The following is a 17,018-nucleotide window of genomic DNA, read 5'->3' as shown; positions in this document are numbered from 1 at the left end:
TATCTAAATGCTAAAGCTAATTTTTAAAATTTGTTTGGGGAATACCAAACATTTTTATGTAAGTAATATTTTTATGAGTGTTAATTTATATTAATTTTAGCTAATCATGAATGAAGATGGCTCGGTACTGCCTCATTGCAGTTCATCACGATGTCATTATAGTGTGCTGTAAAGAAGTTGATTGAAGTATTAAGTCATGAGTAGAGAAGCTAAAGCAAATTGTATGTTTTCAAAATTGAAAAAGGAGTTGCATTTCCTTATTCATGGCCCATTTGGAGCAGTGACAGCTTTTGGTATAAACCTAGAGGTTGCCGAAAGGCAGTGTTCTCAAAAACTGACAAGCTCGAGCTTTTTCAAAAGTCTTTCAACCTGACATAACACAATTCTAACATACCATCAGGGAATAACTAAACATGACTTTATATTGTGTTTAATCTAATAATATGCTTGTAACACCCAAATGGAAGGCCAAACAGTAACAAAATATATATATATATATATATATATATATATAGTTTTAAAAAAACATATCTAAAACCTTTTATGAACAAAACTTCAATCACATTATTACTCAGCAATATAGCAGGACCCCAGTCTCTAATAGGATATTCTAATATATAATCATTTGTCATCGGAAGGTTGAGATTTAAAATTTTAGATGAAAAATGGTCAATGTGAATAAGTGCTCTACAAATTATGATGGGAAGAGGAAGTTTTTCCAATTGATTTGGATTAGGTTTTTTTTTTCTTTTGTGTGGTGTGTTTGGATTTCTTTTGTCATCTTGTTGCTGGTTGTCTTTCTTTTCTTTTCACTTCTAGTTAATAATTTATAATGCTATAAAAATAAAGGGATGGGTGGGCAGGGATTGAGAAGAAGAATAGGATAATGGTTTTGTCTAGCTCAACGGACCAAGAGAAAAAAATGGAATGGGGCAATGGTAATCTTATCGGGAAAGTCCAAGAGTACTTTTCTGAAAATACTTTGGGCGTAACATTTCTTAACTCATTGGCTATACTAATCACTCTTTGGTGGATGCTGCTATTAACCCACAAGGACAATGGCACTTGTGTCATACCTCAAGTGCTGCAATTAGATCCTTCAAGGATGCAGTTGCTTGTACAACTCTCTAGTTCCTTATTGCATCTCCGGGTCTCCTCCAATGGGAACTTTCTCTGAAATGTCAAACTGGTTTCAGATTGGAGAGAGCAGTACAGTGAATTGGGACACAGTTCTTTGGTTCAAAAAATGCATCCCCAGGTTCTCCTTCATTGCTTATTTGTCTAATTTTGACTTATTCTTAATAAGCTCCTGACCCTGCAGCAGAGATTCACAAATGGAATCCAGCTGTTGATGCTCAAGGTCCTTACTGCAAAAAATATGTCTGAATCAAGAGACCATCTTTTCTTCTCCTGTAGTTTCTCCACCTCTGTTTATTGCAGGATTTATGAAGTTTTTCATCTTCCCGAGCTGGCTCCTACCTGGAATCAAGAGTTTTGTTGGATTCTACAGTCCGGCTCTCCAGATTCTGCTACCTCCACAAAATTCAGGCTGCTCTTATCTGCTCCCATCTACTATATATGGAAAGCTAGAAACTTGATTGTCCACCATTCTACTAAAACAGGGATAGATTTGCTTGTTACAAAACTTGTTCAGGATGTGAAGGGCAGGTTAACCTTGCTGGAAAATCGAGAATTCAATATGAGTACAAAGCAGTGGAGAAATGATGGACCACTTTGAAACTTTGATTCTAGTTGATGAAAATGGCTTGGGTACATGGCCATTCATAGGCTATTCATGAAGCCTTATACATGAACCAATATTAACTACAACTAATATATTTAATGTGGTCTATTTACCTAGGTACATGAGTTCATTTAGATACATCAAATTCACAAAGACTTCCCAAATGCTTGTAACAAACACAATGAACATTCAAATTTAATTTCCAACACCCTCCTAAACTTTTTTTTTTTTTTTCATTTTGTAAAAACATTTGAATCCAATTGCTTTATGTCCCTTTGATGGAGTGGTCAACTTCCATGTAGCATTCTCGTTGATTCCTACAATTTCTTCATCCATTTCATTCTCCACTTTGCATTTTGCACTGCCTCACTGAAATCCAGTCCATAATCAGCAAAACGACAAAAATGATTAGGTCATTCATATGTTCCATTACCTTGTAGATTTCTTAAAGGCTTCTTATCTGAGGTGGCCTTCTTTCCAATGATGTTGATAATGGATTTCCATGAGGTGATGGCAGTGATAGTGGTGGAGTAATAGGCATTTCAATGGATTTGTCTTTTTTCTACCCATTTTTTTAAATGAAGATTTATACCTCTCACTTGAGTGTCCAAACCCTTGCTCACATCGAATTCGACATCTCAATTTATGATCACTTTTCAGTACTTAGATTGTGCAGCTTGTGTTCCTTGGAATTTGAGTCATATCCGATAAAGACACGCTTCTCATTCTTGTCATCCAACTTGGAATGCTTTTGATAAGCTGTATGCGCATATGCTATGCCCCCGAACATTCACAAATGACAAACACTTTGCCTCTTTTCACTCAAAGCTTCATGGGGGTTTCATCACACATTTCTATTAGCGCACTGGTTCAACAACTGCACAATCAATTGCTTTGGCCCAAAATTCTTTAGACATTTCTGAACTCTTTAACATACTTATTGCCATATTAAGGAGCGTTCAATTTTTGTGCTCCGCAATCACATTTTTGTTGAGACGATCCTAGAACCGTCATACGATGATGACTTCCATTTTCACTATGTTGTCTGAATTCATTTAATGTGAATTCTCCCCGTGTCTGATTGTATATCTTATATTTCATAGCCACTTTTCCCTTTTCAATTAAGGATCTAGAATTTTTCTTTTTTTTTTTTTTTTTTTTTTAAAGAGTTAAACACCTCTGATTTTTGTTTGAGAAAATAAAACCCAAATTTTCTACTAAAGTCATCAATTAAGAGCAAAAATAATTGTCTTCACCAAGTGATGGGGGATCAATTGCCCAGATACTGGGTAAGTTCTAGCAGCTTCTTCACCCTTGTACCCGTTTCTTTCAGGAAACTCTTCCTAAACTGTTGACAAAAAACACATCCTTCACATAATTGGCGGGGATGACAATCAAAGGTAAATCTCTCACCATCTTCTTGTTGTTCATCAATGTTGACAGTTATTTTAGTCATTTAGCATTATTAGTGTATCTGTATTATGTTAATAAGTTATAGTTAGTAAGGGTATAATGGTCATCGTTTTGTACTTGATTTATATTAGGAGAGACCTATTATTGTGATTAGGTCTTCCATTTTACCCAATTATTCAACATGGCATAAGAACATGGTTCTGATACCTAAATACCTTCATCGAAACTGAAGCCTAAAACCCTGAATCTGCTGGATGTTTACCATCATAGAAGAATTTCCAGCAACACCATAGCCCTGAAAAACAGCTAGCAGCTATGAAATGCAAGAGGGGCGACACTGCCAGTTCAGGAACACCAAAACCACTATAGATTTTGCAAAAACAACACCAGAGTCACCCGAAGACACTGCCAATGTGCCCCCCCACCCCACTGAAATCCCATCTCTAGAGCTTCTCCCTTACAGCCACATGTGTCGGATGAAGGAAGCCAGGGCTGACCCCATGCGCTGGCACGCGAAGCTAATTTCAGGCATGTTTCTAACTTGAATTCATTCAGCAGTTCGTTGAAACTTTTCATGATGTTTTTAGTGCATAGACCTCGCCTTTTTTTGTTGCTAATGTATAGCACCTATGGAATGGTTTTGATGCTTCCTGAAGTTGTAATATTTATTAATTTTATTGGGGCCTAAAACAGTGGTATTTGCAGTGCTTTTTATTTGTTCATCCTGTGCTTGTGGTTTGCATTGGTTGTCAAAGATTGTGCGCGTTCGGATGAAGTTGGTGAATTCCAAAAACATGTTTTTGCTGTGTATTTCTGATCTGCTGCTCTATTGAGGTGGTATGTGTATTGGGATAGAGTCCCCAAATCCCAAAAGGGTATTTCCCTCATCCGTCACTTGTTCGAGTGAATAATGTACTATAATTGTCTAAGAGGAGGAGTATTCAAGGTTCCTACAATATCAAGCATCCCAAAAAGCATCTCATCACATTGCATCTTCTGCTCAAAGTAATCATATTGTCTATCTGTCATCTGATATCTCTCCCACTAGTTGCTGAATTATCGACTCTGTTGCTACTAACCATATGAAAGGTGTCACCAACTTCTTTTATACTCTCCAATATTCTAAAAATCTACCTCAAGTAACTCTTGTTGATGGTCCCTACTGCTGTTAAGGAATAGGAATAGTAAAGCCTACTCCCTCCATCTCTCTATCTTCTATTTTGCATATTCCTAAATTCCCTTTCAATCTCATGATTGTTAGTAAAATTAAAAAGTCACTAAATTGCTCTATAACCTTCTTTCCTAATTCAGTTCTTACTCAGGATCTAAAGACAAGGAAGACAATTGGCACAGGACGTGAGGCTAGTGGACTTTACTACTTTGAGTCAATTTCTTCACCTATTACCTGTAGTTCTGCTGCCACACCACATCAAATCCACTATCACCTTGGTTTACCGTCATTGGACAAGTTAACACAGCTAGTTCCTACTTTGAGTTCCATGTCTAACCTTGAATATGATTCTTGTCAATTAGAAAAGCATCATCCTGTTCCCTTTGCCTCTCAAGTCAATAAAAGAGTTGTTAGCCCATTTATGTTAGCTCATTTCAATGAGTGGGGTCCTAGTCATGTCCCTTTTATGTTAGCTCATTTCAATGTGTGGGGTCCTAGTCGTGTCACTTAAAAGTTGGGTTTTGGTACTTTGTTACATTTGTAGATGCTACTCCAAAATGACTTGGTTGTATTTAATGAAAGACCGTTCTAAGTTGTTTAATATCTTTTTTGCCTTCTGTTCTCAAATAAGGAATTAATTTGATATGTCAATCCAGATACTTTGTAGTAATAATGCTAAGAAGTATACTTAAGTACTCAATTCACTGTCCATATGACTAACTCTAGCATGGTCCATAGTCATCTTGTGTCCACACTCCACTACAAAATGGAGTTGCAGATCTGAAAAAAAGACATTCTGGAAGTCACTCAACCCTACTGTATCAAATGAATGTCCCCAATGTTTTTTGGAGTGATTCTATGCTCACTACTTGCTCTCTCATTAATAAAATGTCATCTTCTTCTGGCTGGTAAAATATCATATTCAATTATCTTTCCTAAGGCTCCTTTGTTCTCCATTCCTCCTCGAATATTCAGCTATGTGTCCTTGATTCATCAATTAAATCTAGGAAGAAATAAGTTGGATCCTCATGTGATCAAATGTATTTTTTTGGGTTATTCTTATACTCAAAAAGGATATCAATGTTATAGCCTTACTTTCCACAAACTCTCTGTCTCTGCTGATGTCACCTTTTTTTACTCTACACCATACAATTTTGATTCCTTGAGTTCTATTGACCTTGATGAGTCCTTTCCTCTACTTAATCTTTCAGATCCTAACCTATTTTCTTTATCCAATCCTCCAACATCTTCATCCAGTTTGTATCCTTCTTGTCACTTGGATCATCCAAATTTGCAAGTATACACACAGTGACTCAAAGGAGGAGGAACCACCTCTAGTTTCCACTTCTATGCCTTTAGTTCCCTTGTCAGATGATCCTATTCCCAAGTGCTTGATCTTTTTATTACTATTTGAGAAGATAAACACACTTGTATCCAACATTCAATCTTTGATTTAGTTTGTTATGTTTTCCTGTCACCTTATACTACTGTTTTGTTAGTACTCTTATCTCATGTTGCTCTTCTAAAGTCCTATTCCATTCTAAGTGGAGTAAGCAATGGTAGAAGAGATGCATATGCTACAAGATAATGAAACTTGGGAGTTGATACCTCTTCCTCTTGATGAGTATGTGGTTGGTTGTCATTGGTTGTACACTGTGTAGGATAATCCAGATGGTTATATGGCTCAATTAAATGATCACTTTGTCGCTAAGGGATATACTCAAGAGTATTGCTTGGACTATTCAAACACATTCTCCTCTGTAGCCAAACTTGGCTCAGTACGTTTATTTATCTCCTTAGCCACCACCTATGACTAGCCTCTATATCAGTTAAATGAGAAGAATGCTTTTTTGCATTGTGATCTTAAGGAAGAGGCCTATATGGAGCAACCACCTGGGTTTGTTGCTTAAGGGGTTCAGGCTTAGTTGTCGGCTCAAGAAGTCATTATATGGTTTTAAATAGTCTCCCAGAGCATGGTTAGGTCAATTTAGTGCAGTAGTACTTGAGTAGCCTTAGACGGTGTGTAATAAATCATTTTGTATTTTGTCATCATACTCCATCCGAAAAGATTATACTTATTGTGTATGTGGATGACAATGTGATTATTGGCGATGATGATCAAAGTATGTAGAGCCTTAAGCATTTCCCGTAAATTAAGTTTCAGACCAAGGATACGGGATAATTGAAGTACTTCTTGGGTATAGGAGTATCGAGATCTTGTGTAGGAACTATTTTGTCACAAAGGAAGTATGTTTTTATCTAGGACTAGGATGTTGGGATCCAAACCCGTTGAAACACCTATGGATCCTTAAAAAAGGCTAGAGCTAGATATGGGTGATATTTGCCCAACCTAGGACGATATCGGAGTCTATTCGGAGATCTCTTGGAGAGTTGAATTATCTCATGGTCACTCGCCCAAATATATATTTCACAACAAGTGTTCTGAGGAAGTCTCTTGATTCTCCAAGAACAAGTCACAAGGATGCGATAATTCACATCCTGAAATTTCTCAAAGGTGCACTTGGGAGAGGTCTTTTATATCGTAATCGAAGTTACACTCGTATTCAAACATGTACTAATGTAGGTTAGGCTAGGTCACCTTCCAACAAAAGATCCACAATTGGGTAGTGCATCTTTGCTAGTGGTAATTTGGTTTCTTGGAAAAAGAAACAAATTGTGGTTGCTAGGTCAAGTGCTAAGTTAGAGTATAAGACCATGCCTCACACACTACATGTGAACTTATTTGACTGAAAAACCTATTGGAAGAAGTGATTTTTCCACATTCTCATTCTATGGAGTTGATGTGTGATAATTTAGATGCCATTCATTTTGCCTCCAATCCAATTTTCTACGAGCAGACAAAAAACATTGAAGTTGATTGCCACTTTGTTGGGGAGAAACTTGTGTAGAAGTTCATTACCACCATTCATGTGAAGTCTAATTTGCCACTACCTAATTTATTTTGCTAAAGCCTTGCGGGTTGGTTGTGTTAAATTCATTTGTAACAAGCTAGGACCATATGATATATACATATATATACTCCAACTTAAGGGGAGCATTGATGGTTATTTTAGTCATTTAGCGTCATTAGTGTGTTAATGTTAGGTTACTAAGTGAGAGCTAGTAAGGGTATTATGGTCATTGACTCCTTGGCATGTACTTGACATATATCATAAATTGAGGGAAACTCCTATCATTGTGATAAGATCTTCCATTTTACCCAATTATTCAACAATTGATTTCAAACTATTAAAATTCAAATGGCCATAACTTACCTGAAGGTAGCGTTTGGTTTACAGTTGGAACTGAAATCGGACTCGGAATCAAAATTCACTATGATCGAAAACGGAATGCCAGGTTCCTCTCTCTTGTTTGGTTCAACACAGAATCGGAATCAAAATTGTATTATAGTGTTTGGAATATATAAACATAGAAATCACAAATGAGTCTAGCTAGTATAAAAAATTTATTCAATTAATTTAATATGAAATAATATTATAAATATAATTATTACATATTATTATTTTATTATGCTATGTAACAAATAATTTTTTACAATAAAATCATTTTGATAATCATATACTTGATTATACTTTGCGTATTATATTTTATCATATTTTTTATTAGTATTATTTTGTTTTAACTATATCATTAATAGCATATTTTATCTTATGTTTCATAAGTATTATATTTTAATATGTAACTTATTAAATAAAAATAAAAATCTCATATATTATAGCATGACAACATAATTTATTATTCAATATAAAATAATAATATAATAAATTAGCCACCATAGCATTATATTTTATTACACAATAGTATTTTATTCTTTTTCATATATTATATAATTAGTAAAATTTGCTATTATATACTTGAATTAATAATATTAATTAATAATATAATCACCATAGAATTATATTTTATTACACAATAGTAATTTATTATTTTTTTGCATATTATATAATTAGTAAACTTTACTATCATATACTTGTATTAATGATATTAATAATATTAATTTTATCTTGTTTTAAGGTTCTACATAATAATATAATCATACCACAATTACATTATAGTATTTTATAATTTAATACTATTCTATTACTTTTTATGTAATATAATATTATTATATGTAATGTAAATATTATTAAAAATGGTTAAAATATTTTATATTATAATATATATAGTATTATGTAATATTATTTTTTATATTTATATAATATATATTTTATTATATTATATATAATATTACATTATAATATATATGTGCCAATGTATATTTAATATACAATAATTATATTTTTTCTCTAAACTATATCATTATTAAATTTTATTATTATATATTTGTAATTATTGATAATAATAAATATTTTATTTCATTTTTAAGATTATAAATTGTTGCATAATAAATCAATAATCAGACCATAAGTATATTGCAATATTTTAACATATAATATATTTCTATTAATTTTTATATGTCATAATGTTATTATATATAATAAAAAGTATTAATAATGATGGTTTAATATTTATAATAAAATTTATAATAAATATTAATAATGATGTCATAATATTGATATTATTTTTAAAATTTATGTAATATATATTATATTATTTATATAAATTATCATATTACACTAAATGTTATGTTTCTAGGAATTAGGATTTGACTCTAGAGTAAAAGTTAGGAATTAAAAAGTAAGTAAAAGGTAGAATCCCATTCCTACATAGAATGGGATTTGTAATAAGATTAGCATAGAACAAATGTTAGGAACGGGAGTCAATCATTCCGATTTTGATTCCTAGAGTTGATTCCCAATTACCAAACAACACCTAGATGCCAAAGCCGAGAAGAATCATTTAGGCAAGCCTTCAAACATTTGGCAACACCAGTTTGGATATTTAATTTAAACATTTTATTTTTAGTCATCATCACTTTTGCCACCAAACAATTTTCATTTTTTGGATCTTTTATCAAAAGGTTATGAAGTTTTTTTTTTTTTAAAAGAGCCAGAAGCCACCCACATAGCGGCCCTATCCCAAGTTTATTAATAACCCTCACGTATGGCAGAGGAATACTGTGAAAACAAAAGGACACTTGGGGCTTACATAAAACCAAAAAACACCCCATGCATTAAACCAAATAAAAGAAGGAAACAAACCTAAACCAATACCTAAAGGAAACCAACTAAACATACCTCATATAAGTCATACCCATCTTATCCAATCTATACAAACCTTTGATAACTCTAGGAAGTTGACTACTATTTGTAAACAAATTATTCCTCCCTATGGCACCTTATCAAGCCAAAGCATCTACCACTTTATTCCCTTCTTTATACAAATGATTTATAGAAAAATCTACTCCCTCCAATAAATCAATAAGCTGCTCCCAAAAATCTCATAAATACCATAAAGAGCATTTATTGGATCTTATCCAATTTACTACAATATTCAAATCATATTCAATGTCAATACTAGTATGGCCCAATTGTTTGCAAAGCTTTATTTCTTCCATCACTGCTCTCAATTCAACTTCATTATTGGAACAAGAATCAAAATATTTTGAAAATCCAAAAATAAAAGAACTTGTACAGTCTCTAAGGATGCCACCACCACCCGCCAGCCCTGATTTCCCCAAGCTGCTCCCATCCAAATTTAGTTTCAACCTCCCTTGCCTCAATTTTAGCTATCTCAAAAGGTTATGATTTTTCATATGGATGTTATATCCTTTTTCTAAAAGTTGTTCCAAACTTAAAAGGTTATTTTTCATATTTGGCACATAATATACATTAGAGACGAATTCATGCCTTCCACTTTAGACGAATGAATATTTTACCTTTCCCCTTAGTGAAATCTTGGATTTGCATGGTTTTGAATAGCACTAGCTAGGGTAACGGTAATGGAAATTGCAGGAAGTGGAAGTAGCGGATGTTACATAATGGGGAGAAGGGATAACTATGAATTTTTTTAAAGGGAGCAGACCTAAAACTATGAATTTTTTAAAAGCACACACAATCTTACGTATTTTGGTTTTTTTTTTTTCTTCTTTTTTTATTGTTTTAAGCTCTCAACTCTTCTAAAAAGAGTTTTAGTGCATTTTGGATCTTTTAAGCAACTTATAGATGTCGTTAGTAAGGGAAATAAGTTGTAAATTTGTTTTAAACCACTAAAACTTATGTACGTTTTCACTTTTTCATTAACCACATATGTGACAAAATTGATTAATAAAATAAAATACAATATACACTCCATTAAACTATTAGGCACATAAGACATACAAATAATATCATAAATTAAACAAATCCTATTAATTCATTTGTTAAACTAATAAAAATCTAATAAACTTATACAAACAAGTTATATTGTATAACTATAACCTAAGCTTTAAAATTATTATACATAAATTTATTTAATTTATCATTGAATAAATAAAATGCTAACTTGAATATTGAAGCAACATAGAAAAAGAAATATAAAATTACTAATATTATCAAAATAAATATTTCTTTTAACAAAATAGAGTCCACATCAAATTGTTAATGAATGCATCTTGTGCAAATGTTACTAAAAAAAATAATTTGTATAGCATCATCATCCTCATTATAATTTTCTCCATGCCCCTTCACATAGCTCAACCAAAATGGCTCATGAAATGAGGAAAAAGAAAAATGAAAAGTAAAAAATAAAATTTTTTTTTTCTGTAACAGTCGTAGCAGCCAATACATAATGGTAGCAGTCTGCAACAGCCATTACAGCTATGAATTTTCTTCCCATTGATTTAAGCAATCTGTAACAGTATCGAGAAAACAAAAAATTGTTATGTAATGGCATTACATGATGGTCGCATCGCTATTTAAAACCATATATAATCAGTGGTTTTAAACAACTTTTGCAACCATTATGTATCACCATCATGTAATGGTCTTTTGGGTTCTTGATACCGTTACAAACTACTAAATTGGTGGAAAGGAAATATACAGGCATAATGGCCGTTACAAACCACGATAATTACATAATAGTCGCTATGACCATTATTTAATGGCCATAAGACTTTTACGGTAAAAGCATATTTTTTATATTTTATTTTTCTCAATTTTTTTTTTTCACCTTTGATAAGACATTCTCTATAAGCTATGTGAAAAGGGGGTTGAGAAGATTATAATAAGAATGATGATGGCAAGAGATGCATTAATGAACAATTTAATATGACCCTTATTTTGTTAAAAACACGTATATTTAATTTTTGATAATATTAGTAATTTATTTTTCTATTCTTTAAAGCTTTTAGGTTATAGTTATACAATATAACTCGTTGGTATAAATTTATTAGATTTTTATTACTTTAACAAATAAAATAATAGAACTTGTTTAATTTATTGTATAATTTGTATGTCAAAAGTGCTTAATAGATTAATGGAGTGGATAATGTACTCTATTTTATTAATTAATTTATCACACATATCATTAATGAAAAAGGGAAAAAAATATAATTTTTCTATTAATAGCTGTTTAAAACAAATGTAAAATCTATTGCTCTTACTAAACAACGCCAGTAAGTTGAACTAAAGGATCCAAAATACACTAGAACTCCTTAATAAAAAGGATTGAGAGCTTAAAACATGCATATAAACCAATATACATAAGATTGTGTGTGCTTGAAAAAGTATTCACCAGCATTACACCCACTTCCTATTATGTAGCATCCACTACTCCCACTTCCCACTACACTCATTACTATTGTGCTACGCTACCCTCTACCACTATTTCAAACCATGAGCATTGTCAAATAGGGTTATGCCAGTCGGAATGGAAGCAAAAAAGAATGGGATATATGGTCAACTAATGAGCAGGTGACAAACTGACTCTTGTGTGTCTTGGGAAGGCACATGGATGGTACTTCACTTCTTTAGGGAAGGTTAAGGTTTGTAGGCCTTCCCTAATGGGCACCAACCAGAGCACACCAAGCCAACTCCTTCTAATTCAAAGACAGATCCAATGTTAATTGAGGACCTTTTCCAAAATTTCAATAATTAAGTACCTTTGGGTGCATGTTAGTCCTTGCAAATAACCTTCTCATTTTTAATTTCTTTCTTCTTTCTTTTTTCTTTTTAGATTGAAATAAGAACTGTGAATTGATGATCGTCCCTCAATTACAGTCTGATGAACAACATTGACTAGAACCCATCCCAAAGACCAGTCCAACAAGAAAAGAATAGTATCACTGGTTATGAGTCCATGAGTAAATTAAATAAAAAAGAGGGCCCTCGCCCAAGAACCATTTATTTCATGGTTAATTAAGAGGAATTTAAATAATTAAGGTTGACTTGGTATAGCCAAACTATTTTCAAATATGACACCCCATGACCAATAAAAGAAGGTTACCTATCAAAGAAATAGAAGACTTATTAGCAATTCTTACAATAACAAAATAATACAAAAAATGATGACAATATAAGACTCTAGGAAAGTATTTGGAATTATTATTCCGCTCCACTTGCTATGTGAAGCTCCAGAGTAATTCTGCAGATTGTTTGGAGAAGTTAAAAGGGTCAATTTATGGGCTGAAAGATAGAAGTCTTCACACTAATGTATAAATTATTTTTGTTTTTTATTTTTCATTAAAAAAGTTATTTGGAATCTGTAAAGTTGCTCAAAACACAACAGCAGTTGTTTTTAGAGATGGGGTGATAGTTTTTGACTGTCCTTGCTGTTAAACTCAAATCATATTGCAGAAGTTAAACAAATGCAAAATGCTTGTACACCATATTTCACAATTCAAAAACGCCAACAATGGGATTTCTTAAACATGTTTGCAATACTCTTATGTAAGCAATGTGTGTCATTATTGATATTAGAACCTACCAGGGGGAGCAAATGGAAACTTACACTGAGCAAGATGGCAGTTTCAAGAGCATAAGCATCTTTAAAAGTCACATATGCAGAACAAGCATATTCACCAGCTCTGCTTCGAACAAAAGACCAACTCACAATATCATAAACAAGTCTTGTTTCTCATGAGGTAAGAACAAAATAAAGCAAGATAAAGAAAAGTTGAGAAAAGGATTTTTTGAATACTTGGAAATGCAAAACTTCATCATCAACAACAACAATCAAGCCATAAGTCACACTATGAGTGATTAGCAACATGAATCCTCTCCCACTTTTCCATGCATCTAAACCAATTTCTCTTTAGAGTCTTGTTAAATCCTAACAACCTTAGTCCAAGTTATCTTAGGTCTACCCCTAGCCCCCCTACGGACACTAAATTAACTAGCTCACCTCACTTGTAAATTATTTGACCTACATTGCAAGTGCCCAAACAATCTCAACCGTTCTTCCCTTATCTTCTACACGTACTAGGCCAAATTTATGTGTTCATCTCTCAATTTAATTATTTAGAGTTATACCATTTATCCACCTTAGCACACCTCAGCATTCTTATTTTAGCAACTATTACTTTTTGGACATCTTACGTATTAGTTGCCTAACATTTTGATTCATATAGCATAGCCTGTTTTATAGACATCTTATAGAAATTCTCTATTAATTTATGGTGTTGTAGGAAGAAAAGAAAATATCATAGCCCATCAAATAAGGACTAAAAAAAATTCTTCATGGATGAATAAAAAAAATCCAGACTCATGGACACTGCACAAATTTCAGGCAGCAAAAAAAGCTCAAACTTTAAATGCAACATTCTGCAGGACATTTGGTTTCCTCAAGCTGGTGACAAAACATCTTGTAACAGCCACTTGAACCCAAGTAAGCATAAGGCTCCAACTTCATCAAAATTGTATGATATATTTATTTTGGATAGCTACTTGGAGGAGGTGAATAGTGAGGTTTAAACCCTGTTCAATTGTCAGGTGGGATGAGCCTATGACCATTAGGCTATCTAATATCATTTATTCATGAGAGATGGGTGGCAAAAATTTCAAGAGAAACAATCACCAAGGAATAGTTTAGTTGCCTATATGTATCACAAGGAAAAAATTAGCACCCACAAGCACAAATGATTATCAAAATATTAGATTTTTATCATTCTCTGCAATTATATAACTAATTTTATATCGTAATTTGGGATGATGGTACCATTTATTAAACAGTTTCCCTGTGGAAATGCACCTTTAAAGGCTATAAACATATAAATGCACCCTGAAATCAAGATTTTAAAATGCACTCTCGATCAAGACTTTAAAATCCATGCGCATTCAACGAGGAAAACTGAAAAATGTAGCAGAGATATCAAGAATAAGCGAAGTCCTAGAAAAACACCTAAAATTTTTTCAAATAATGAAATCAGCAGCCTTTCAGTTCTATAAATCCACAACAAAAGGTAAATTCACACAGAATGAGGATCACAATCCAAACTTGATATGAAGAATTATTAGAATGAATTGAATTCAGTAACCAAGAGCTGATAAGACTACCTGATGATTTCAATGTGATCAATAATGCCACAGTGAATGAAGAAGTCATAAACATCCTTCTCCGTTGCCCTAGCAGGCAGACTTGTAACTTCGGCAGTATAACCATTGGAGTACATGATTTTGATATCTAACCAGAAAAAAATTTGAAGTAATTGAATGAATCAAGCTGAAAGCATAACAAAGTGCATCAATTTAAATTATAAAGTGCAGTTTAATTCTAAAGTCATTTCACCATTACAATGCTTATTCATGATCTATTAGGTTAAATTCTCGCTGAATAAGGGCATTATCAAGGAAAAGAAAAGGTAAAGTAAATGCCAAAAACACCTTGCTGCTAGCCATACTTTACAAGATGATCATTTACCCTTCACTGTTAGCAGCCCATACCAGGTCAGCTCATTTACTTTCAGAGGCATCATTCAATCAGTAAACATGGCTTCCCCCCTGTTAATTTGGACCATTTGGTTTATATACTTAGATTTTTTCTTAAATGAATTGTAAAAACCTCCGAACTTTGCTTTCATACAACTAGGAATTAGTGTGGTCCTCAAATTTACTAACTATATTACTCATGCTTCTAACTCTTGATTTTTCTTCTTTGTAATCACATTTGTATAATTTTTGTTAACAGTATTTGAGATAGAGACAGTATAATAGAAAACTGGTCTCATTTCATTTTCCTTTTCTTCGTTTTCTGTTATGAAATTATTGATCCAAACAGAACCAAAGAACTACTGTGGAGAAACGAAGAACAAACACCAATACGTTTAAAATTCCCAAATCAGCAGCCAGGAACTAAAATACAGGAGTAACTGAATTCAAAACAATAACGAGTCAACAACCATCCAGGAACCAAAATACCCAAATCAGAAGCAGCATAACAGTACCAGGATTCAGAGCAGAGAATGATAAATCAACCTAATAAGAACATCAAAGCCATGAACGAGGTACCCATGTATCATTATCATTTACTGGGAAAACATAGAAATCGAGAATTCCGAACAGAAAAATTGCACCACATACATAAGACACCTGTTTTTGATAATCGGGCACTGGTTGAATAGCTTGCAGGAAACAGAGCTTCCACAGGCGAGAGAGAGAGAGAGAGAGAGAGAGAGATGAAAATTCCAACCCGGCGGTTTAGTGTAAAAAGGAGATGCCACGCGACACAGAGGAGCGAGAGACGGATCAGGCCGGCTAGTGCCACCGTGGAGGCTTTACGTTTCGCTAGAGAAAGTGGGCCCCGCAATAGTTTACCATATTAGTCTTATCAAAAATTATAAAATTATGCAACTTAGTCACAGTCAATTAAACGCAATCTCCTTAGGTGATCTTAATTTCAAATTTTAAAGTTAAATATGTATAAATTTAGATAAAATATAATATAAATTTATATTATTTCTGTTCAAATTTATATAAATTTGAATGGAAAAATTGAGCCAGAAAATTTATTTTAAATCAATATTCATGAATTAAAAATATCCAAAATTTAAAAATATTATTGATTATCTAGAAATAGCACGTGAGTTGTTGATTTTATATAATTTCTTCATTTATACATAGTATTCACTGTTTTTAAAATTATATTATTTCAAGTGACAATGAAATTAAGGTTTTCTTTTTTTATTTTTCGATTGCTACTTTCACCGGACCATGCAATTTTGACTATAATTTACATATATTTCAAATATTTTTCTTGCACCCAACTTTCATGGAATCTTAAGTGTTGAGATGTTTTTTAAAGTTGTTTTTAATAATTTTAAATTGCTCAATTAATATATATATATATATATATAATTTGAAACTAACTTATAAATAATTATTTAATTTTTTGAAATTGCAAAATAAATTAGTAATTTAAATTTTGTAATAATCAATGACATTTGAACTAAAATTTTCTATAATCTCTTATCATAATTGAATTTAAATTATTTTGTAATCGCGGTATAGGGTAATGTTTACCATACTGGTTAATTTTTTTATTTTAATAAAGAGAGTATAAATTTATTTATAACTATTTTTTTAAAATCGCTGCATAAATAATATAATTCATATTTTAAAAGAATATTATAAATTTGTAATTTGATTTATCTAGTATTTAATCATAATTGAATTAAATTTACGGTTATTAATAACTATTGATATCTACACTCACTGTAAAATTTTTTATTTTATTAACAAGAGTATTCTTTTATTCATAATTATTTATTTATGTTATGAATATAAAAATATATTTAATAATCACTATTCATAATTA

The 17,018-nt window shown here is 32.2% G+C and overlaps 1 protein-coding gene across 10 annotated transcripts in view; it reads right to left on the bottom strand.

The window, feature by feature from the left end:
• The window catches only part of LOC131153246 (binding partner of ACD11 1-like), a 28,197-nt gene extending 12,225 nt beyond the window's left edge, over positions 1-15,972 (bottom strand). Inside the window, exons 1-4 of one of the 10 annotated variants that reach the window (XM_058105476.1) lie at positions 15,785-15,953; positions 15,649-15,679; positions 14,762-14,888; positions 13,218-13,293 (exon numbers count right to left, since the gene is read on the bottom strand). In XM_058105476.1, the coding sequence (XP_057961459.1) occupies positions 13,218-13,293; positions 14,762-14,877 (192 nt within the window). In that variant the 5' untranslated portion in view covers positions 14,878-14,888; positions 15,649-15,679; positions 15,785-15,953. Of the gene's footprint in view, positions 1-13,217; positions 13,294-14,761; positions 14,889-15,622; positions 15,680-15,784 lie in introns of all 10 variants that reach the window. The other 9 variants (XM_058105442.1, XM_058105491.1, XM_058105432.1 and 6 more) reach the window with 9 other exon arrangements.
• Between the last annotated feature and the right edge of the window lie 1,046 nt (positions 15,973-17,018).

This window comes from Malania oleifera, chromosome 1 (genome assembly GCF_029873635.1).
Source record: "Malania oleifera isolate guangnan ecotype guangnan chromosome 1, ASM2987363v1, whole genome shotgun sequence".
NCBI lineage: Eukaryota > Viridiplantae > Streptophyta > Magnoliopsida > Santalales > Ximeniaceae > Malania > Malania oleifera.
Note: the sequence above shows the minus strand (reverse complement) of the source record. Positions and strands in the feature narration are given on the sequence as shown.